The following is an 18,787-nucleotide window of genomic DNA, read 5'->3' on the forward strand; positions in this document are numbered from 1 at the left end:
AACGCCTCAGTTAAATAATATATTTTTATAATCATATTTATCACATGCATTAAAAACATGAAATGGCTAAAACGCTCGGACCTTTTCAGTCTCATTCAATCGGACCTGTAAAGCTTCCAATCCTCGTCGCAGGGACAGTGCAGTCTTGTCTCTACTAGCTCAGAGGGGCTCTGTTAGACTTGTTCTGACACACCACTGAATGAGACAAAAGCCTGGAGAGTTCAAAGGGGCAAAAGAAGACTGCCCTGGTTACATTAGGCTGTGGCGCTCAGCTCAATGGATCTGATGTGCATTAAATACCGTGCTACACAAGGGGTGGGGTGGATGGAGATAAGTTTTAATGCTGAAATATGAGCAATCGGAACTAAGGCGGATAAATAAGGCACGCCAAGAGGGATTGTCTTTACGCGTGGAGAGGAGTTCAAAAATCAGTTGCACGGACACAACATTGGGAATTGGGATAAAACCACCGTAGCACGCGCTGCACCGGAGGCTAGTGCTTTGCCCTCGTGGATACTTCAGTCTGCACTCGAAATAGTAATAATATTTTATGGAACATACGCAGGGGAGACTCAATACAAAACAAACGAGGGACAAAATGAGAGTGCTGCATGTGCACCACAATTCCTGGACTCTCTGGACTGTGTTCATGTGTGTTATGAGTGGAGTTCATTCACAAGAAAGACAGTAAGTATGTTTGTAGCGCTATTTTATGGATGACATAAACCGCTTTTTCATTTCAAGCATGCCTGTTTTGATGAGACTTCAGTCAGGTGATAACTGCAGCCTCACTAGTTTGGATTCTCGCGCGCCTGTGGTAATGTTTGTGCATCAACAACAAATAAACTCAGCAGCACAGCTGTTTATGTGTGTGGATGTTACTAACAAATGACATGTAATCCGTTACGAAAATGTTCATGGTAACCATAGTTGTTACCAAAATACCATAGTCACTGCATTTACTAGTGTAACACACCATGGTGAACTAATATGGGGTTCTCTTTAAGGAAGCTTTCATAAGTTTTCTTGTGCTTAACAGTAAGTAACTGCTGTTTTGATAGAAACTAAGGTTACCATGGTACATTTTTGTTAAAGGGTGGTACAGCTGACATTATGTTATGAACAAACTCCCAAGTGATGTTCTTTCAAAACAGGTCATAGCTATGTTTCATACATTGCAAGCATTTAAAGTTATTTATGTCATTAGTTCCCACTATTAGTAAAATCCAGAAGTTATACGCTCCATTATCAGCTTCAATGCTGCTTTGTTGTAATGATCTTTAGATTAGACCCAATTTATTCTACTCATTTTTCAATCTTGAGAACATGCTTCAGTTCACTTTCCCAAGGCTATATTAGAAGATTGTGATCTATACACTAAGGGTTCTTCAGTGGTTGAGCAAAGAATATTTTTCTTTTTCTTAGGATTCTTGGGTCTGCTTGGTTATTTGGAGAATGCTGTTGATGTTATGCTGTGATTTTTGCCAAGTTGGTTGGTCATTTTTATTGGTCCTGGAACCACATTTCTGTAACTATATAAATTCTCAGTAACTATCAAGCAACAACCATAATTCTAACCCTAAACTTAAATCAAATGATTGATAGGAACGTTGTTGGTTTAATTGACCAAGTACAGAAGTCCACATACTTCTTCACCCTTCATTCCAGGGTTGGGCAGAGCTCAGTGCCAGTGTCCGTACCTGTTACACGTTATTGTGCCAAGTATTTCGAACACCAGAGAAAGAGGTCAATAACCAGCTTGACCTCTTTGACAAAGAGCTACATTCTCTTGAGTCAGGCTGTGGCTGTTCTTTCCTTCAACAAGAGAGTGCTATCATGTAAACACTGAATATTTCTATGCCCACCGCACACATGAGACCATTGTAAGATAGGAAGGTGAGGATCAAATGCAGTCAATTCCACATAGATGCCTTGGAAGGGATTTTCTCATGCCTTGAGACTTAAATTGCCTCTGGCCTCGCTGAACCGTAATGCCAATCACCTGATATCTCACACTCAGGCAGGCTATTAAACTCAAGGACACTGAGTTGCCCGGGATTATTTGGGCATGTAATGTGTCAGAGAGTCACCTTTCAAATGTTTCTCATCATTTAAGGGCACTGGAACCAAAATTTGTAACTTTTTTTGCAGTAGTCTAGACAACTTGGATTCCGAAGAGGCAAAAAACACCTTAAGAATTAGGTTAATATTGCTTAATTGTATAATAATGTTGCTCTAACCTTTGTCATGACATGTTTGAAAAGGCCCTATTAGTTTTTATAACATTAGTATTTATAACATTTACCCCAAAAATTGGGTTTTTGCAGCCCTGTGACTTTCTTCTAAGAGAAAAGGCCTACAAACACCATCACACGAAATCACCAACAAATGGTCTAATCATTGCAAAGATTGAAAGAAATATTTGTCAAGCTGAACTAAAACCAAAATTACTCTCTCTGCTTTCAAAGGCAATGTTTCTATTCAATATATTCTTTAAATAGACGTTTCTAGCTCAGAATATATGCGGCATAACAAGTGTGTCCGAAATCGCCCCCTATAACTTCATTCACTATTAGTGCACTAATATAGTCTACTTAAAGAAGTTGAGTGAATTCAGACACAAAGTGCCCCACAAGAGATTCCGCTTTTGCATTGTTTGTGCTTTCTGATTAATAATAAAACTCAGTGCTCATCTACTAAGCTCCAAATAGTAATGATTATTAAAAAACTAAAAACTGAGCTAGAAGAAAATGCAGAAGTGACTGGAAGAGTCCATTCTCTAGCCGCTGACTGTACTGTACAATTGTTTGTACATTTGTATTTGCAGTGCACTGTGGGATTGAAGTGCACTCGATAATGTCCACTATGGTTTCCACTATAAATGGCAATCCCTCAAATAGTAAGGGGCGATTTCAGACACAGCCCAGGTCAAGGTCCTGCAAGGTCCCTTTGGAGCCCCTTGCCGTCCCTAGTGGTGGACTTTATATGGGGTCATCAACCAAATTTCAGAAACTTCCCCAGCTCCAATTTTTTATTTTGTTAAAAAAATTTTCTGTAGAAAGACAAACGTAAATAGTGATGGAAGCCAAAATATTAAATTTCACAGATGTTCTTGACCATTGAAAATGGGTAAAATTCAACAATTTGGACATAGTCACATTGGGGTCCCAATATCTATGGCACCGAACTATATAGGGCCTTAAAAATGAAGATTCCAAAAGAAAAGTTTATTAATAATGAGAATCTAAAAGGATATTAATATATCTTGAATACTTTTAGAGTTACATGCATGACAACTTTAGAAAAGGAGTGTTTATGACAGGCATGTTCTATGCAATTGATATGAAAAATAGATGCATTTCTAGTTTTAACATTATTTGTTCTTTAGATATTCCTCTTTAAAAGAAAAAAGTAGTGACAAAGTGACCCATATTTGGTTTTTGACCACTGAAAATGTGTACAATTTACTCATGGAGCCACATTAACATGTCCATATCTCTGGGACTGAACCATCGAGGGCCTTTAAAATGAAGATACCAAAAGGAAAGTTTAAGAACCAAAATCTAAAAGGATATTAAGATATCTTTCATACTTCTTGAGTTGCAGGCATGCACTCTTGGCATATAATGAAACAAAGATTGCTAAATTCAAATGATTTTACTAATAGACCTACTAATCTCGGTGTAAAAATAAAATAGCGATGCTGCCATCTTTCTAAAGTCATTTTTACACTCCTGTAATTTGGCTTCAAATCTGAGGTGAAAATTGTAAATTTTGACACCCCTCTACAAAATAGTGGATTACTCAGTAAATATACATCTGTGACATTTAATATTTTGGCTTTCATCACTATTTATATTTGTCTTTTTACAGAAAAAACATTAACAAAATCAAAAATTTGAGCCGAGGACCTCCATTTGATTTGACACGGAATGACCCTATTAAGACACAAGGCCAATTTGGCAAATTAGGAAATGTTTGGTAGAGTAGTCGGGGGGCCCTGATGATCAACCCCAGCACAAATATTCACCTTACGCCCTAATTTACAAACTGACTATAGATCTGTAACTTGTTCTTTCAAGATAAATCACAGGGTTCCGCCATTCTCATAACACCCAACTTGGGCAACAAAGAATCACAAAACACTTGCTAGTTTGTGTTTGAACACATGATATTTGTTTTATGTTTTCCCAAGTGGTAAGGTTTGGCATGCTTGTTTGTTTGATTTGTTTGCCCTATGATGTGAGGTTCAGATGTACGCTCTAGACAAAACAAAGTGTTAGTGTAATTGGTACCTGGAGTCTTGTGATGTAAACACACACAGCCGTTGCTCTGTACTTCCGTCCTTTGATTCACAGGGGTTACCTGATTGCCGCACCATCTGTGTTCCGTGCCGGTGTAGAAGAAGCTGTGAGCGTGACCATATTCAATGCAGTAGAGGACACACGAGTGCAACTGCAGCTCAGTGTTAAGGGCGAGATTGTGGCGCATAGCCATGGCACTGTACGAGGTACTATACTGTACTATACTTAAGCCTCGTTTTCATTTGTGACAAATTAAAAATGGTACATACTCTACAAGAATGAACATAATTCATAGTTTTTAAATTAAGGTTTTGTTCAATAAACACCCTTACATCACAATAAATTCATGTTTTGATGCAGAAATCTGGTGCTTGTGCAGGTTTCACTTTACCTGTCATTACATTTCTTTCTCATTTCAGATAAAGGGACCATCAAAATAAAGGTGAGCCAGTCATATAATCAGCCAATTCTCCTTAGTGTGAGCATTCATAAAGTAGCAGTTTGCACAGAGCCTGATAACCACAATGTTCCCAGGTGCCATCAGATCTCAGAGGCCAGGCACATCTGAAGGTTTGGGGAAACCGTCAGCTCAATGAGGGAGGCTACATCTTCCACAACCACACCACTGTGACGGTGGACAGCAAAGGCTCAACTGTTTTCATCCAGACCGACAAGCCAGTTTATAAGCCCCGGCAGAAAGGTCTCTCTCCGAACGGGTTAATTGTGATACTAACTGTGTTTGTTACGCTAAATATCGCAGTTGATACTGGCTATGTTCAGATTACTATTGTACTACATACTATGCACTGTATACTTCCTAATACTTTTTTTAAAAAATATGTGCATATATTAAGCAACCGTAACCATTCCAAACACTGCTTTCACATGGCACCTGTACAATTTCAGCTAGTATCTTTGAAATTAATATAGTTGTCTGGCATTTGTTTGTTCCACAACTCTAATGTTTCAAAAACTTGGTCGATATTACTTCCAATTCATTCATGACACTAGTGCGTTGCAGGATACAGTATTTTACGAAGTATGGTTTGTTGTATACAGCAGAATTTTGTATACTAAGTATTCTGTATATACTGAAAATGTGCATATTTTGCACATTGTACATCCTGCATGCAGCAAAAGAGCGTAGAAATTAACATGCTATTCCGAGCTTGGCCAGTGTGTCACAAATAGCGTTGAGAAAAAAGCAAGTTGAATTTGATTCATTACTGTTTATTTCTTTCTTTCTCTCCCCTCTAGTTCTTATAAATATATATGCTGTCACGCCAAACCTAAGGCCAACAAGTGAAAAGGTAAAGTCCTGAAATGATATGCTAAATAATGCTTTGTAGTAGAGGAGCATTGTCCTGCACGAGCAACATTTATTTAGTGCTGAAAGCTTATCCTGCAAACATTTCTAGAAAAGGGCAAAAGGTAGCTTAGCAGTATGTCCCTCGTACACAAACAAGCACGCAAATTACAGAAACACATTCACCAGAGCCAATTTTTTTCCAAGCTTTTTTTCCAAAAGCGGCTCCAGCTAAAGTGTGTGGACGGCATCTTTTTTGAAAATTGGGTTGGCCGCTGGCAAAACTTCTCTCAGATGCAGGATTGATTGAAATCTTGATGGGGCTTAAGTAGCTGTAGCTATACATGTGTGTAATATTTGTCATCCTCATCCCTCTAATCACTTCCTTGTTTTGTTTTACAGATTGACGCTTACATAGTGGTGAGTGGAGGCTGTGGGGTGGACACTGCTGTGGTTGGAGTGTTTCTTTCCCAGCAGGTTCCATGTTGCAACGCTATAGAGCTTGACAACTGGTCGTCTGTGTTGGGTTCGACCCTGGAGCAGACGCTTGTGGGCAACTAGGGAGATAAAAGGGAGCGAGTCTTCCTGGGGCATTGCCCCCTGCTGCTCAGTGCTTAGCTTCCATCTTTTTCCCACATGCTGCTTGGTCTTTGAAGCGTCTCTGGGGCAAACACTGTTGCTCAGTTCCAGAAAATTCTTCTGAAAGCTGTGCAAATGGCCAAAGGGGGACCAGAAAAAATGTTTGCTATGTATACGATGTTTCATGTTTATGTTAGTTTGGCACCGCCGGCCTCTGGCTCAGGGTGTGTGTAGTTTTGTCTTGATTGACGGGCTCCTGAAGTGTTGGCCCTTTGAGTCAGGGCAAGGTCTGTTTGTTTAAAAGCATCATTGGATTTGAAATGCGTTTTCTTAAGCTTGATTCTTTGCTGCCTTTTTACGAGTGTAAAGTGGCCTCCAGATTTAAGCCAAGCAAATAAGTAAGAATGCGACTATTTTTACCACATACTGTTTAAGATTACCACTTTTGTTTACCCAGGACCCCAGAGGATCCCGCATAGTCCATTGGAAAGATCTGAAGTCTGTTTGTTGTGGTAAGAACTCTTACTGTCTTGTTCCTATGGCTGTAACCAGGCTTTTGTATTTAATCATGTTGCAATCATTGCATCACACTGTACAACTTTAGTGTATGTCAGTCACTATGATAGGCTTTGATCGCTGTGATATATGTATAGTGCTGATATTTTAATGTCACTATTAGGAATTGTCAATATGAGCTTTCCACTATCAGACCAACCTGTCTTCGGGGAATGGTTAGTTTTCGTGGAGATGCAAGGCCACACGTACAACAAGTCATTTGAAGTGCAAAAGTATGGTAAGCAGTGTTAATTCTTTCATAAGAACTGATTCTGATCATTGTAACAACAAGCTACATGTAACACAACATCATAAATCGTCTCTAAATGATGGAAAATCAATGACATTCTATAAAGCATAAATAAAAAAAAAAAAGGTATTTCAGGAGCTCAAGTTTTCACAACATGGGCAGTTTGCATTTTGTATTTTGTTTGTTGATAGGTTTCATACATTTTCCAGAATGTCTGAAAAGTTGTTGAGTTTGATGTTTGGACACATTTTGATTATTTTGCTTATAAAGGAAAATGTTAATTTTGACTAAATTTGCAGTTTCAGTCGGAGTAAAATGGACAGAAATTAATGAATATGATTGATTTTGGTCTTTCTTCCTCTTGAACAGTCATGCCCAAGTTTGAGCTCATCATTGAGCCCCCTCCCTACATTCGAGACCTCAATTCATGTGAACAGGTCACAGTGAAGGCAAGGTAAGAGGACGAATCTGCCTGTCATCTTAAACAATTCATTTTGCAATGACTTCTAATATCTCAATCACCATGTCTTCTTCCAGGTACACCTTTGGAAAGCCAGTGTCAGGCAAATTAACAGTTAATATGACTGTCAATGGAGTAGGCTACTACAGACATGAAGTTGGTCACCCGGTGGTGAAGTCAATGGAGGTGAGCACATAATAAAGTATTTCACTGATGAAAAGACCAGCATCCTTAACTTGCTCAAACAGTAAAACTTCTTTGGTTGACCAACTTCAACAGCAAAGCTCTGCAAACATAGCTGCACTGGTCAAACAGGGCCTTGTCCCAAAATGCAAGCTGACATTTGTAACATCATATAGACTGTCGAGTAGTTGTCCACTATGAAGTCCAAACCAGTGCAAGCTCAGCAAAAGGGCACATTGCTCTCATATGTTATCCGCAAAGCCGTACTCCATAGCGACTCCTTGAGACAGCTTTCACTCTTGTGGACTTAATGAACAAGACTGCAGTTCCACATCAAAAGCATCAGTTGGGACAGGGGCAAGGTAGACCAGGACCTAACCAGCATTAACCAACTTGTTCAATCTAGTCTTTTCAGCAGAGTCCAACATAACTTCAAAAGACCAAAAGTAACAACTCTCTCTAACAAGTTTCTTTTCTCCTACATAGATCAAAGGCTCTGCCACTTTCAGCCTCTGCGTGAAGGACATGATGCCTTTAGAAGTTACAGACCATTTCCGAGGCACAGTGAACATGTGGGTGACAGTAAGCAGTGTGGATGGTGGGCGGCAGACCATGTTTGACGATTCAACGCCCGTCCACAAGCAGCTCATTGATATCAAGTACTCCAAAGATACTCGCAAACAGTTCAAACCTGGTCTGCCCTACAAGGGGATGGTGAGAGGAGGATCAGTCTTCTGTTGGAAAGCAGATAATGATTCATTTTTCTTTCTTCCTTTTTACTAATCAATCCTAATTTGGAATGATCGTTTTTCACCACTGACCCCAGATTGAGGTGACCTATCCAGACGGGAGCCCAGCAGAAGGAGTGCAAGTGCGAGTTAAGGCCGAACTCACCCCAAAGGACAACGTCTACACCAGTGAACTGGTCTCACGGAATGGCAAGGCCACTTTCGAGATCCCCTCCATTCCCACAGCTGCCCAGTACGTCTGGCTGGAGGTCAGTGGGAGGGATTTGGAGATGTAACGGAAGCTTCTTCTGGGGATGGTTTATCCTAGTGCAGGGGTAGCCAGCCCTGTTTTTGGAGAAGAAGAACTCCAGAACTACCTTGCTGCAGAATTTAGTACCAACCCTGCTCCAACACACTTGCTTGAAATTGTCAAGTAATCTTGAACAGGTGTAGGACAGGTGTGTTAGATTAGAGTTGGAGCTAAACTCTGCAGGTTGGTAGCTCTCCAGGAGCAGGGTTATCCCTGACCTAGTGATTAAGGCAGGGGGTCTCCAAACTCAGTCCTAGAGAGCCTCTGTCCTGCAGAGTTTAGCTCCAACTTGAATCAACACACCTGCCTGGACATTTCTAGTATGCCTAATTAGACCTTGATTAGCTTGTTCAGGTGTGTTTAATTGGGGTTGGAGCTAAACTCTGCAGGACAGTGACAGCCCTCCAGGACCGAGTTTGGAGACCCTTTGATTAAGGGGTTACAAACCCTGAGAAGTTGTAGGTTCAAACCTTGCAAAGGGTGATGCATGACTAGTACCATTGTTCAGCAAGGCACTTAACTTCCAGGCTGCTCAAGTGCCAGTGGGACAATGCCTAATGTCACTTTCACACAGAACCTTTGGTCTAAACCTGGGTTTTATTGACCATAAAGGTTTGTTTGATCAGTGAGAAGGCAGGTGAATACCAAGAATCCACACTTGGATCTGTGTAAATCTATTAGGGTCTGTAGTTTGGTGCCTGTGAACCACAGAATGGTTCGTGGTTAAGAATGCAATCCAAAAAAAACTACTATAGTTTCTAGTTTATTTAGCACCAAATACAGTCAAAATGACACACACAATGCCCTACATTTCTAACTTTCATTTGAATGTCTTTCTGCTTTGATTGCAGTCAAAAGTGACTGCCATAGATGGCAGGCCTGCAGGGGACCAGTATCTCCCCAACTATCTGTCCATCAGTAGCTGGTATTCTCCCAGCAAGTGCCATATCCAGCTCCTAAGTCCCCGTGCTCCTCTTATAGTAAGAGATATTGCCAATATCATTAGTGGTGATTGCTAAGATATACAAAAGTATTTTTGTATGTTTAAACAACCTTTAATCATGTGTCTAGATTGGAAAAGAAGCAGAGATCTCCTTGAAGTCTACCTGTCCCTGTAACTTCACCTTGCACTACGAGATCGCCTCTCGTGGGAATATTGTGCAGTCAGGTCAGAGGCATACCAAGAACATAGCCCATCGTGAAAAGAGAGCTACCATCACCTTTGACACGAACATTCACACCACTGCCAAACCACAACAAGACTCAGGTCAGTTTTATAGTAATAAACCTTTGTTCAGTACATTAACTTATTACGATTCTTCAACTATGGGCCTTTTTAGCCTTAAAAATAATCAAAAAAAAAAAAAAAAAAAAAAAAAAAAAATATATATATATATATATATATATATATATATATATATATATATATATATAAAAAATAATCCTTTCTATGACATTTTCATAATTTTAACATTGTTTTCTGTTCTGTGTACTGTACATATACTAAGAATTATTTTGCTCTTTGCTCATGACAAAATGTGTTGAAACATGAATTAATCAATTAATGAAGCTTACTTAAAGCTCATAAAGGCACTATTCTTCCTCTTCTTTTCCTCCCCATTTTTTTGTCTGTCCATCTTTATGTCCTCTGTCTGCCCAGACTCTGGTGTGTCCTCTTCTCAGGCGGAAACAGACAGTTGCATGTCGGTTCTACATTTCAATGTGACTCCTACCATGGCCCCTCTCAGTCGCCTACTGGTCTACTATGTTCGGGAAAATGGAGAGGGTGTGAGTGACAGTCTGCAACTTCCTGTGCAGCCCCGCTTTGAACATGAGGTGGTTTGAGATGCTCACTAATTGTTATTCTGGATTATAATTTATCAAGGCACAGTTCACCAAAGAAAAAAAATGTTCTGTCATTATTTACTCCGTTTCAAACTCATATGACTTTCTTGTCTTTAGGTCTCTGTGTCTTTGTCCACAAATGAGTCGATGCCGGGCAGTCCGGTCAGTCTGAAGGTCAGAGCAGAGAGTGGCTCATGTGTATGTGTAGCTTCTGTGGACAAAAGCATGTACCTTCTCAAACCAGGCTTCCAGCTCACACCTGAGAAGGTCAGTCCTCATCTGAACCTTCATATATACCACCAATAGCTCAGAAGTTGTCTTGACAGTTTGCTGGGTTTATTGGTTTGCAGGTGTTCAAGGAACTGGCTGACTTTGATGTATCTGATGCCTTTGGGATACCCAAAGATGAGGGACATTTTTGGTGGCCCGGCTTGTCGTCGCGAAGACGACGTTCCTCTGTGTATCCATGGCACTGGGACATCACTAAAGATGCCCGTTTTGCTTTTACGGTGAGGATATCACTGCCCGCACTTTTAAAAAAATTATAAACCTCTAGTTTAGATATCAAATGCTAATATATCCATGTAACTGTGTTGTAGGAGACGGGGCTGGTGGTGATGACAGACATGGTGAGTCTCAATCACAGGCAGAGTGGAGGGATGTACACAGACGAGGCAGTGCCTGCTTTCCAACCGCACACCTCCACCCTGGTGGCAGCTATGCATTCCCGATCTGGGACACGGTACACATGCTCACAGTGTCTGAAATTATAAGGTTAATCTCACATTCAGTTGTCTCTAAGATCAGTTAGAGAATTGTTTCTTATGTCAGTGTGTGTTTTTCAGGGCAGAGAACCGCAGACGTACATTCTTCCCAGAAACATGGATCTGGCATTGCTTTAACGTCAGGTAGTGAAATATTACTTTGGTTAACTCACATTTTTAGATTGTTAGATACCTACAGAAACATACTGAGTACAATACAGCTACAAGTGTGGGGCTAATAAGATGTCTTTTAAAGAAGTTAATTCTTTTGTTCAGAAAGGTAGTTAATTTTTCATTAATTAAATTTTTTTTATTTAATATTTTCTGATTAATGCATTAAAAAAAGAGCGGCCGACCGAGTATGGTCTGAATGTAGGCCCATTCATATATATGTTTGTGTGTGTATATATATATATAAATATTATAATATTATTAGATATATAGTTTTTGCTAATTGTAACTTTTATTTACAGCAGTGTTACTGGGGAGGCTGAGTTACATTTGGATGTCCCCGATTCCATCACCACGTGGGTGACGAGGGCTATTGGTCTGTCTGCAGAAAAGGGTCTAGGTCTGGCTCAGACTGCTGATCTGCGCACATTTAAGCCCTTCTTCATCGACTTCACCCTGCCATACAGCGTCGTCCGTGGTGAACAAACCAAAGTCCCACTGACAGTGTATAACTACCTCCCTACATGTGCCGAGGTGTGTGTGTGTGTGTGTGTGCATGCATGTGTTTTTACACAGATCTTGGTAAAACTGATCAATATTTGCCACAATCATAACAGATAACAGAAAAAGATAAGTGCTATAATAGAGAATTGGGGCCAATAAGGAACCACCCAAAACACCATAGCACCCGCAAAACAACCACCATCCAGAATACCTTATCAACTGAATAGCAACACTTTGACATCATGGCAAGTTTTGCACAGACAAGCACCATTTACAAGACACTTACATGACTTTGATACACTACCATGGTTTCTGCCTTCATATCATGTGGATTCAAATATTATTTAGTATCAGCTTATTTTTTGACTTGAGGTATGTGCAGAGAAAAGATTTGCAGCATTTTTTGGCGCTGAGGGGTTTGGAGTTGAATCCTTGAGGAACGATGGGAGGCCATGAGTTAGGCAGCATGGAAAATGTGCAATGCACCTCAAAAATTCCCTAGAATCCTTTAGGAGCCCTTGGGAGTTCATGCCGTGTTTTTGAAAATGCGGGCAGCATGTGTTTGTGCAATATGGAAAAACTCCATGACTTTGTATGCTCATTCTCCATAGGTCCATGTGAAAGTGTCAGTGCCCAAAGGGATCAAGTTTGTGGGTCACCCAGGGAAACACAATCTTATCCGGAAAAAGTGTGTGGCGCCTGGGGAGGCCACACCCACTTTTATAGTTCTGCTCTTTTCTGAGCTGATATCTGCCAACATCACAGGTTAGTCCGTTAAAAACTTCAACAATGCTACTACAAGTGGGTAAACCATCTACTTTACAGAAACAGCATACTAAATCAGAACAACCACTTGAGGTGCATCTTGGGATGATTTTTTTAAACTGAATTAAAGGAATTAACCTGTATATTGGACAAGTTTCTGCCTTCATATCATGTGGTTTTGAAGCCCTTAGACAAAGACTTTTAGAATCATGAAAATCAAATTCAGTCACTTTTTACTGGTAGTGTATAAATCTTACGTTTGCTACATGTTTGACAAGAATTGTGTATTTATTCTCACTGTTGTTTACAGAAGGTTTATTATTACTAGACATTGCAAACATTCTTGGGAATATTAATCAGCCATTGTCACATATTCTGACTCTTTGGCTCGTTTCATTCTGCAATTTCTTAAATGTAGTGCCATTTCAGCCTTAGGAAAGCACAGTTGCCAAACAAAACTTTGTCATTGACTTATGTAATGACCCATGCTGGACAACAGCTATGTTCTTTTTTGGGCTATCAGATGAGGGAAAAGTACATGAGGGCATAGTGGTGGGGGTCTTTTCCATGCATCTCTATGGCGTGTCAATGAATTTGCAGGTCAGTGCTAGCCAATGGCCCCCCCACGGCTCTGTCCTAGTCCCCCTGGCTCCAAGTCCTTCCTTCTCACTACACACATACAAAGGGGCTTTGCTGGCAAGCAGCCATTCTGTTGCAAAGCCATGTGTGTATCCTATTATCCCCAGGCCATCAGGGTCTCGGAAGACATTACGGGTTTGGGGGGGGGGGGGTGGGGGGGGGGAAGGAGAAAGCATGCTGCCAGAAGTCTCACATGTGAGCATTTGTATATGTTTGTGCATGTATACTTTGCCAACTACTTTTCCCCTCATATGCACCCACAATGCAAATAAAGCATTTTCGTCACTGAGTTGTGCTCTGTCATTTCCCATATTTGTTTCCATGGCAGCTCGTGCCGTGGCCTACAGTGAGCCAAGTTGTTGCTCCGATGGGCTGCAGTCCAGCAAATCAGGCAAAGTGGGTGAGGAACAGGAGGACAGGAGAAGCCCCGCAGGCGTGGACTATGTACGCAGGAGTGTGCTGGTAGAGGTGGGGACCCTGAGTCTTATTGTCGCTGTATGTTGTATTGCAAACAGGTGTTTTAGTGAGTGTTATATAACAGTTCTGGTACTTTTTGAATGTACTAGTTGATTGGACTAGCTCTGTATAATTTTCACTGGAGATCACTTATCTGTTTTTGAAATGTTCCAGACCAGAGTATGTGAGCGGTGTGACAGTTTTAAAATATGAGCATGCAGAGTAGTTATGTGATTTTTTTTTTTTTTTTTTTTGCTTTGAGTTGTTTGTTTTTAGTTGTTTGCTTAAATATCCCTCTCTTATTGCTTTTCCATAGCCTGAAGGTTTGCCTAGAGAGTACACATACAGCGTATTTTTCTGTCCAAATGGTAAACAAGTCTTTCCTGTTCTTTCTTAATTCTTTAATATGTTAAAACTGATAGTATTAGTTGCTAGCTTCAAAAATGAGAAGTTTATTCTTCAATATTTCTACCCTCAGAACGAATCCACATCTCCACACCCAACAAATATGAGTATCAGTACGTGAAGAAGCCAGCCAAAGTCGCACATGTTCAAGTGGCCATAAAAAGCCATAATGATGCCCACATTGCCCTCTCACCAAGCGCACATGACAGTACCGAAATGGTGGAGATTGTGCTGGGTGGGAGGCAAAACTCACGCTCCTGGATCTCACAGGGTAAGATGGGAGAGCCTGTAGCCAGCGCCCCAACGCCAGGAATCCTTTCCTGGGATGAATTCCGAAGCTTTTGGATCAGCTGGAGAGGAGGGGGGGTGCAGGTAAGTTAGACTTGAAAACATTAGGAGTTGCAGTTTTTGATTTGATGGCTACCATTTATGATTTTATGACCACAAGGAGTCACTGTCATCAGATTGAGCAGGTATGTTCAGATCATGGTGATAGTGGTGCTTACCAAGTTTTTCATTGCTATGAAAAAGTTTTTGACTGTTACACACTTTGAGTTGATTTTGTTAGAACATAATTTAGTAACAGTTATGATTATCATAAATCCATTTTGTAAGGCTTTTTCATTTGGTAAATTTCTGAGATTATAGTGAAAATTGGATAGAGGAATTTTGTTTAGCTACAGGTCTAGCTTGTTACTGGAAAAGTACACCATTTTCAGAACCGCTCACTATTGTCATGGAGCATTGAAAAAGATTTGTTTTGATATTGTGACGTATTTTCATTGTAGCACAAGTTATATTCCATTTTAGATGGTCTAATATTTTACAACAAATTATTTTCAATACCAAGGTAGCCTGTTTATGGGAGATTCCAAAATGGGACTATGTAGGCTTAAGGTGATGTGGGTAGCTATAGCCAAGGCTTGGCAATTGTTTTTTATGAGCTCCCAGTGCTTGTTAAAAGCAGTGTTCATCAAACTGCTTTTTGAGTAGAACTTAATTGGTTTCCATGTTGTTATTATCAAATTAAAGTGTAGTCATACTTGCTTGGTTTCCTCTGAATGAACACATACAAATCTCCACCATGTCATTCGCAGATCAGTTCATCGTTTTGTAAGGGTGTTTCCGAAAATTAAAAATTTTGGAAAGAGGCTTTTATTTTCACAAGCTCTACAAGCAAACACAAAACACCTGCACAGTGCTTCTCAGTTTGGATTCGGTGTTTAGCTAGTTGGCGCCCGAAACCCTTTTGAAACTATCGAAAAAGACCAGACCAGCTTGGCCTAGCTTGATGATCAGCTAATAACTATGGTCTGGTTTTATGGTTACATAATCTTTCTTGTAATAGGTTGGCCATGGCCTAGAGCCATCCAGTGAGACCCTGATCCTGCAGTGGGCTGGACCACTCTCTGGTCATGTGCGGCATATTGGTTTCTCCACTGGCTGGGGTTCTGTAGGTGAATTTAGGATCTGGCGCAAAGAAGATGCAGACGAGAACCATAATGAGGCCTTTACTCTAGGAGTCCCACACAACGTGGTGCCAGGCTCAGAGAGAGCCACCGCCGCCATGATTGGTGAGGATGAATTCCTCCAACCAATATCCAAGCAACAGAACACGCCAAAACTTCATCTTAAAGTTTGTTAGGTGGCATGTATAATTACTGTAGTGACAATCATTTGTGTCCTAGGTGATGTTATGGGGCCCACCCTTAATAACCTTGACAAGCTCCTCCGACTTCCTTTTGGTTGTGGGGAGCAGAACATGATCCACTTTGCTCCCAATGTCTTTGTGCTCAAGTACCTTCAGAAGACCCATCAGCTCAGCCCAGAAGTGGAGGCAGAGGCCACCGACTACCTACTGCAAGGTACAAGACAGAGCATGCCTTCATTCTAAAATGCATCTTCTTGATTATTAATCTTCTGAAGAATTATTTAAAAGTGATTGAAGATCTGTGCAAACAATGCCTTGGGTCTTCCAATGTACCTGGCAGGTTATCAGAGGCAACTGACATACAAGAGGCAGGATGGTTCCTACAGTGCCTTTGGGGAAAGAGATTCCTCCGGAAGCATGTGGTAAGCTTCTACTTTGTGAAGTCTGTACATGCCATGTCTGCTAAGAAGTTGGCTTTAATTACAATAGCGTAAGACATATTTTTGCTTCTAGTATGTCCTTTATTTAACCCCTCATCTCCAGTAAGAGAAATGTCAACTTCACATGTTTGTGTTCACTAAAGAAAAGCATTGTCTTCATGATATATATATATATATATATATATATATATATATATATATTTGTTTAGCACAAAAATTAAAGTGATACATTTAAGTATGGTTGTCTGACTTTTAATAGAGCCATGGATTGTAAAATTCTGAGCTGACTGTACCCTGGAGCCTTATTAACAAACTGCTAATAAGCTCCCTGACTCCAGTCACTGGAGTACAGATTTATTGGCTGTTTTGGGGGATTTCTTCCCGTGGTCTAGAACAGCCATCATTAACTATGCCCTCTGTGAGGTCAAAAGCCCCTACCCCCACTATATTGCCTGCTACACCGTTGGAGGCAAGGGAGCCTGAGTTACAGGAAAATGAAGTTAGCCTTGGCTATAAGTGTCACTAAAAGTAGGCACATGCCTGATGCCTGTACCCCCTTTTTCCTGTATAAACTTGCATGACTACTCATTTTAACGAGTCAACTAGTCTTCCAAAAATGTAGCTGACTAGCCTGCAGGCTAATGTTTATCTTATGTAAATTACAGCAGTTTTAGCTGTTTTTGGCATATTAAATTATGCATTTACATAGTGTGTGTGAGTGGAGAAAGTGTCCATGCAGGTGAGAAACAAATTTGTTGACACAAGGTAAGAATGAATTAAGAAACCCTGACACCACTGAGAATTCTGCATTAAGTAGTGGACTTAATGGGGGATTCCATTTTGAAGCTGTTGGGACATGGCCCAATGGGAATGTCAAACTCTCTCTAAGATTGTACATTCATCTGAGACTGTTTACAAGTCCAAAACAACCCCGCTTTTGTTTCTGTTCCAGTTTCAGCTATTAGCACAGATCATTTATTGCCAGGTGAACAGCAGCTCCAGAGCTGGGCTAATATGTCCCAGCTTGGGCTGAATGATAGGACAGGAAATTGTGGTTCCTAATGAAAAGATTGGCCATAATGGTGCAGCAAGTATTTAATGTCCCAATCAGCGCCTTGGTGCTCTAGTAATGCCAAGGCCTTCAAACCTAATCTCCTTCAGTGGAAAGAGCAGCTAATGTTCTGGAACACAGTGGAAACTTTTTATTTATAAATGCTTCTTCAGCTTTAGCAGTGTTTCGTAATGTGTGTGGATGTCTTCGAAAGTGGAGGAAAGATGTTTAGACCTTGGACCAGACCTGGCAACCCATCTTCTGGCATCACTCACTGGCATCAGTATGTCTGGATCCAATGTGAGCCACATGCGGCAGTAATCTACTCTACATCCCCCAGTAACCCCCAGCAATCCCCCAAACTCATGTAAGGTTGCTCGAGAACCTGCACGATTTTCTCCCATGGACCACTTGAAGAATATACTGAATACTGAATATACTGGCTACATGGATATACTGAAAGTAAATAGAGATCCAGGCTGATGAGGTCAACAACAATTTCTGTGGACATGGATAGGAGTAAAACCCAGTTTAATACAATGAAGGTCAAATTCTGTTGTTGAAGTTTTGGGCTTCCTTAAAACCACATTTAAAATGATACGCTTAACGTTAGTAGCTCTTCACCTCGAGTTTGTTATTGAATGCTTGGAGTGGTTCAACACAGATGTTTCAGGATCATTTTAAGAGCCCTGTTTGCCTTGAGAGTCCTGGCAGTGGTTTCCAAGCATTCCAAAGTATTAGGTAAGGTGACTTTTTACAAGGATAACATTGTGAGAAAGGCACCTTGCAGACTTCTGATTGAATGTTTTGTGCAAGTCTAACTAGAAGAATCAGGGGCGTCCCCTTCACTTTTCTGCTCTTTATATCATCTGAACACTTTCTAGAAACTTTCCCCTGGGTCAGGCAGTTAAAGACTCTGACACGGTATTACTTAACATTATAAAAATTCCTGAAGGCTCAATGCTCCAGTCTTACGACCTCTCTTGGGGAACATAACATTCAAAGCCAGGCCTGCAAGGACTCTGTAGTGTTGTTTGGGTGTTTGTCTTGACATCCCTACAGCTCATGCTGTGGAAAAACTTGCTAATTTTGTTTATTTATTGACCTTTATTTTAGGTGAAGTCACTTGTATCATCATCTGGCTGCTTTCAGGAATGCCATCATTACATGCCATGTAGAGTTAAAACAAATCAGAACATGGTTTACATGTTTGTCGAGTCTTGGTTCAGTTGACTCACAGAGGTGAAAGCATTTACAAGGCAAAATCACTCAGTTTTCCATTAGCTGTTTCTTACATCTGTCAAAGTTCATCCTTGCTGTGATATTTTTTTTTCTTCTTTTTCCCCAGTTGCTTTCAGTTTATGTATTTATGTATTCCTGCATGCAGAAACATACTTTCTCCAGGAAAATCAGCTTTTTTC

At 40.5% G+C, this 18,787-nt stretch overlaps 1 protein-coding gene across 1 annotated transcript in view; it reads left to right on the forward strand.

The window, feature by feature from the left end:
• Positions 1-86: 86 nt before the first annotated feature.
• cpamd8 (C3 and PZP like alpha-2-macroglobulin domain containing 8) overlaps positions 87-18,787 on the forward strand; it is a 37,114-nt gene continuing 18,413 nt past the window's right edge. The window contains exons 1-27 of the mRNA XM_048183041.1: positions 87-687; positions 4,359-4,510; positions 4,724-4,746; positions 4,839-5,004; positions 5,562-5,614; positions 6,013-6,030; positions 6,647-6,701; positions 6,869-6,982; positions 7,364-7,448; positions 7,532-7,640; positions 8,124-8,351; positions 8,464-8,634; positions 9,527-9,655; positions 9,747-9,942; positions 10,336-10,511; positions 10,638-10,787; positions 10,871-11,029; positions 11,120-11,262; positions 11,366-11,428; positions 11,758-11,989; positions 12,571-12,724; positions 13,692-13,831; positions 14,136-14,187; positions 14,298-14,596; positions 15,573-15,798; positions 15,913-16,089; positions 16,216-16,297. Of these exons, the coding sequence (XP_048038998.1) occupies positions 551-687; positions 4,359-4,510; positions 4,724-4,746; positions 4,839-5,004; positions 5,562-5,614; positions 6,013-6,030; positions 6,647-6,701; positions 6,869-6,982; positions 7,364-7,448; positions 7,532-7,640; positions 8,124-8,351; positions 8,464-8,634; positions 9,527-9,655; positions 9,747-9,942; positions 10,336-10,511; positions 10,638-10,787; positions 10,871-11,029; positions 11,120-11,262; positions 11,366-11,428; positions 11,758-11,989; positions 12,571-12,724; positions 13,692-13,831; positions 14,136-14,187; positions 14,298-14,596; positions 15,573-15,798; positions 15,913-16,089; positions 16,216-16,297 (3,689 nt within the window). The 5' untranslated portion in view covers positions 87-550. The remainder of the gene's footprint in view (positions 688-4,358; positions 4,511-4,723; positions 4,747-4,838; positions 5,005-5,561; positions 5,615-6,012; positions 6,031-6,646; positions 6,702-6,868; positions 6,983-7,363; positions 7,449-7,531; positions 7,641-8,123; positions 8,352-8,463; positions 8,635-9,526; positions 9,656-9,746; positions 9,943-10,335; positions 10,512-10,637; positions 10,788-10,870; positions 11,030-11,119; positions 11,263-11,365; positions 11,429-11,757; positions 11,990-12,570; positions 12,725-13,691; positions 13,832-14,135; positions 14,188-14,297; positions 14,597-15,572; positions 15,799-15,912; positions 16,090-16,215; positions 16,298-18,787) is intronic.

This window comes from Megalobrama amblycephala, linkage group LG2 (genome assembly GCF_018812025.1).
Source record: "Megalobrama amblycephala isolate DHTTF-2021 linkage group LG2, ASM1881202v1, whole genome shotgun sequence".
In the NCBI taxonomy this organism is placed as follows: Eukaryota; Metazoa; Chordata; class Actinopteri; order Cypriniformes; family Xenocyprididae; genus Megalobrama; species Megalobrama amblycephala.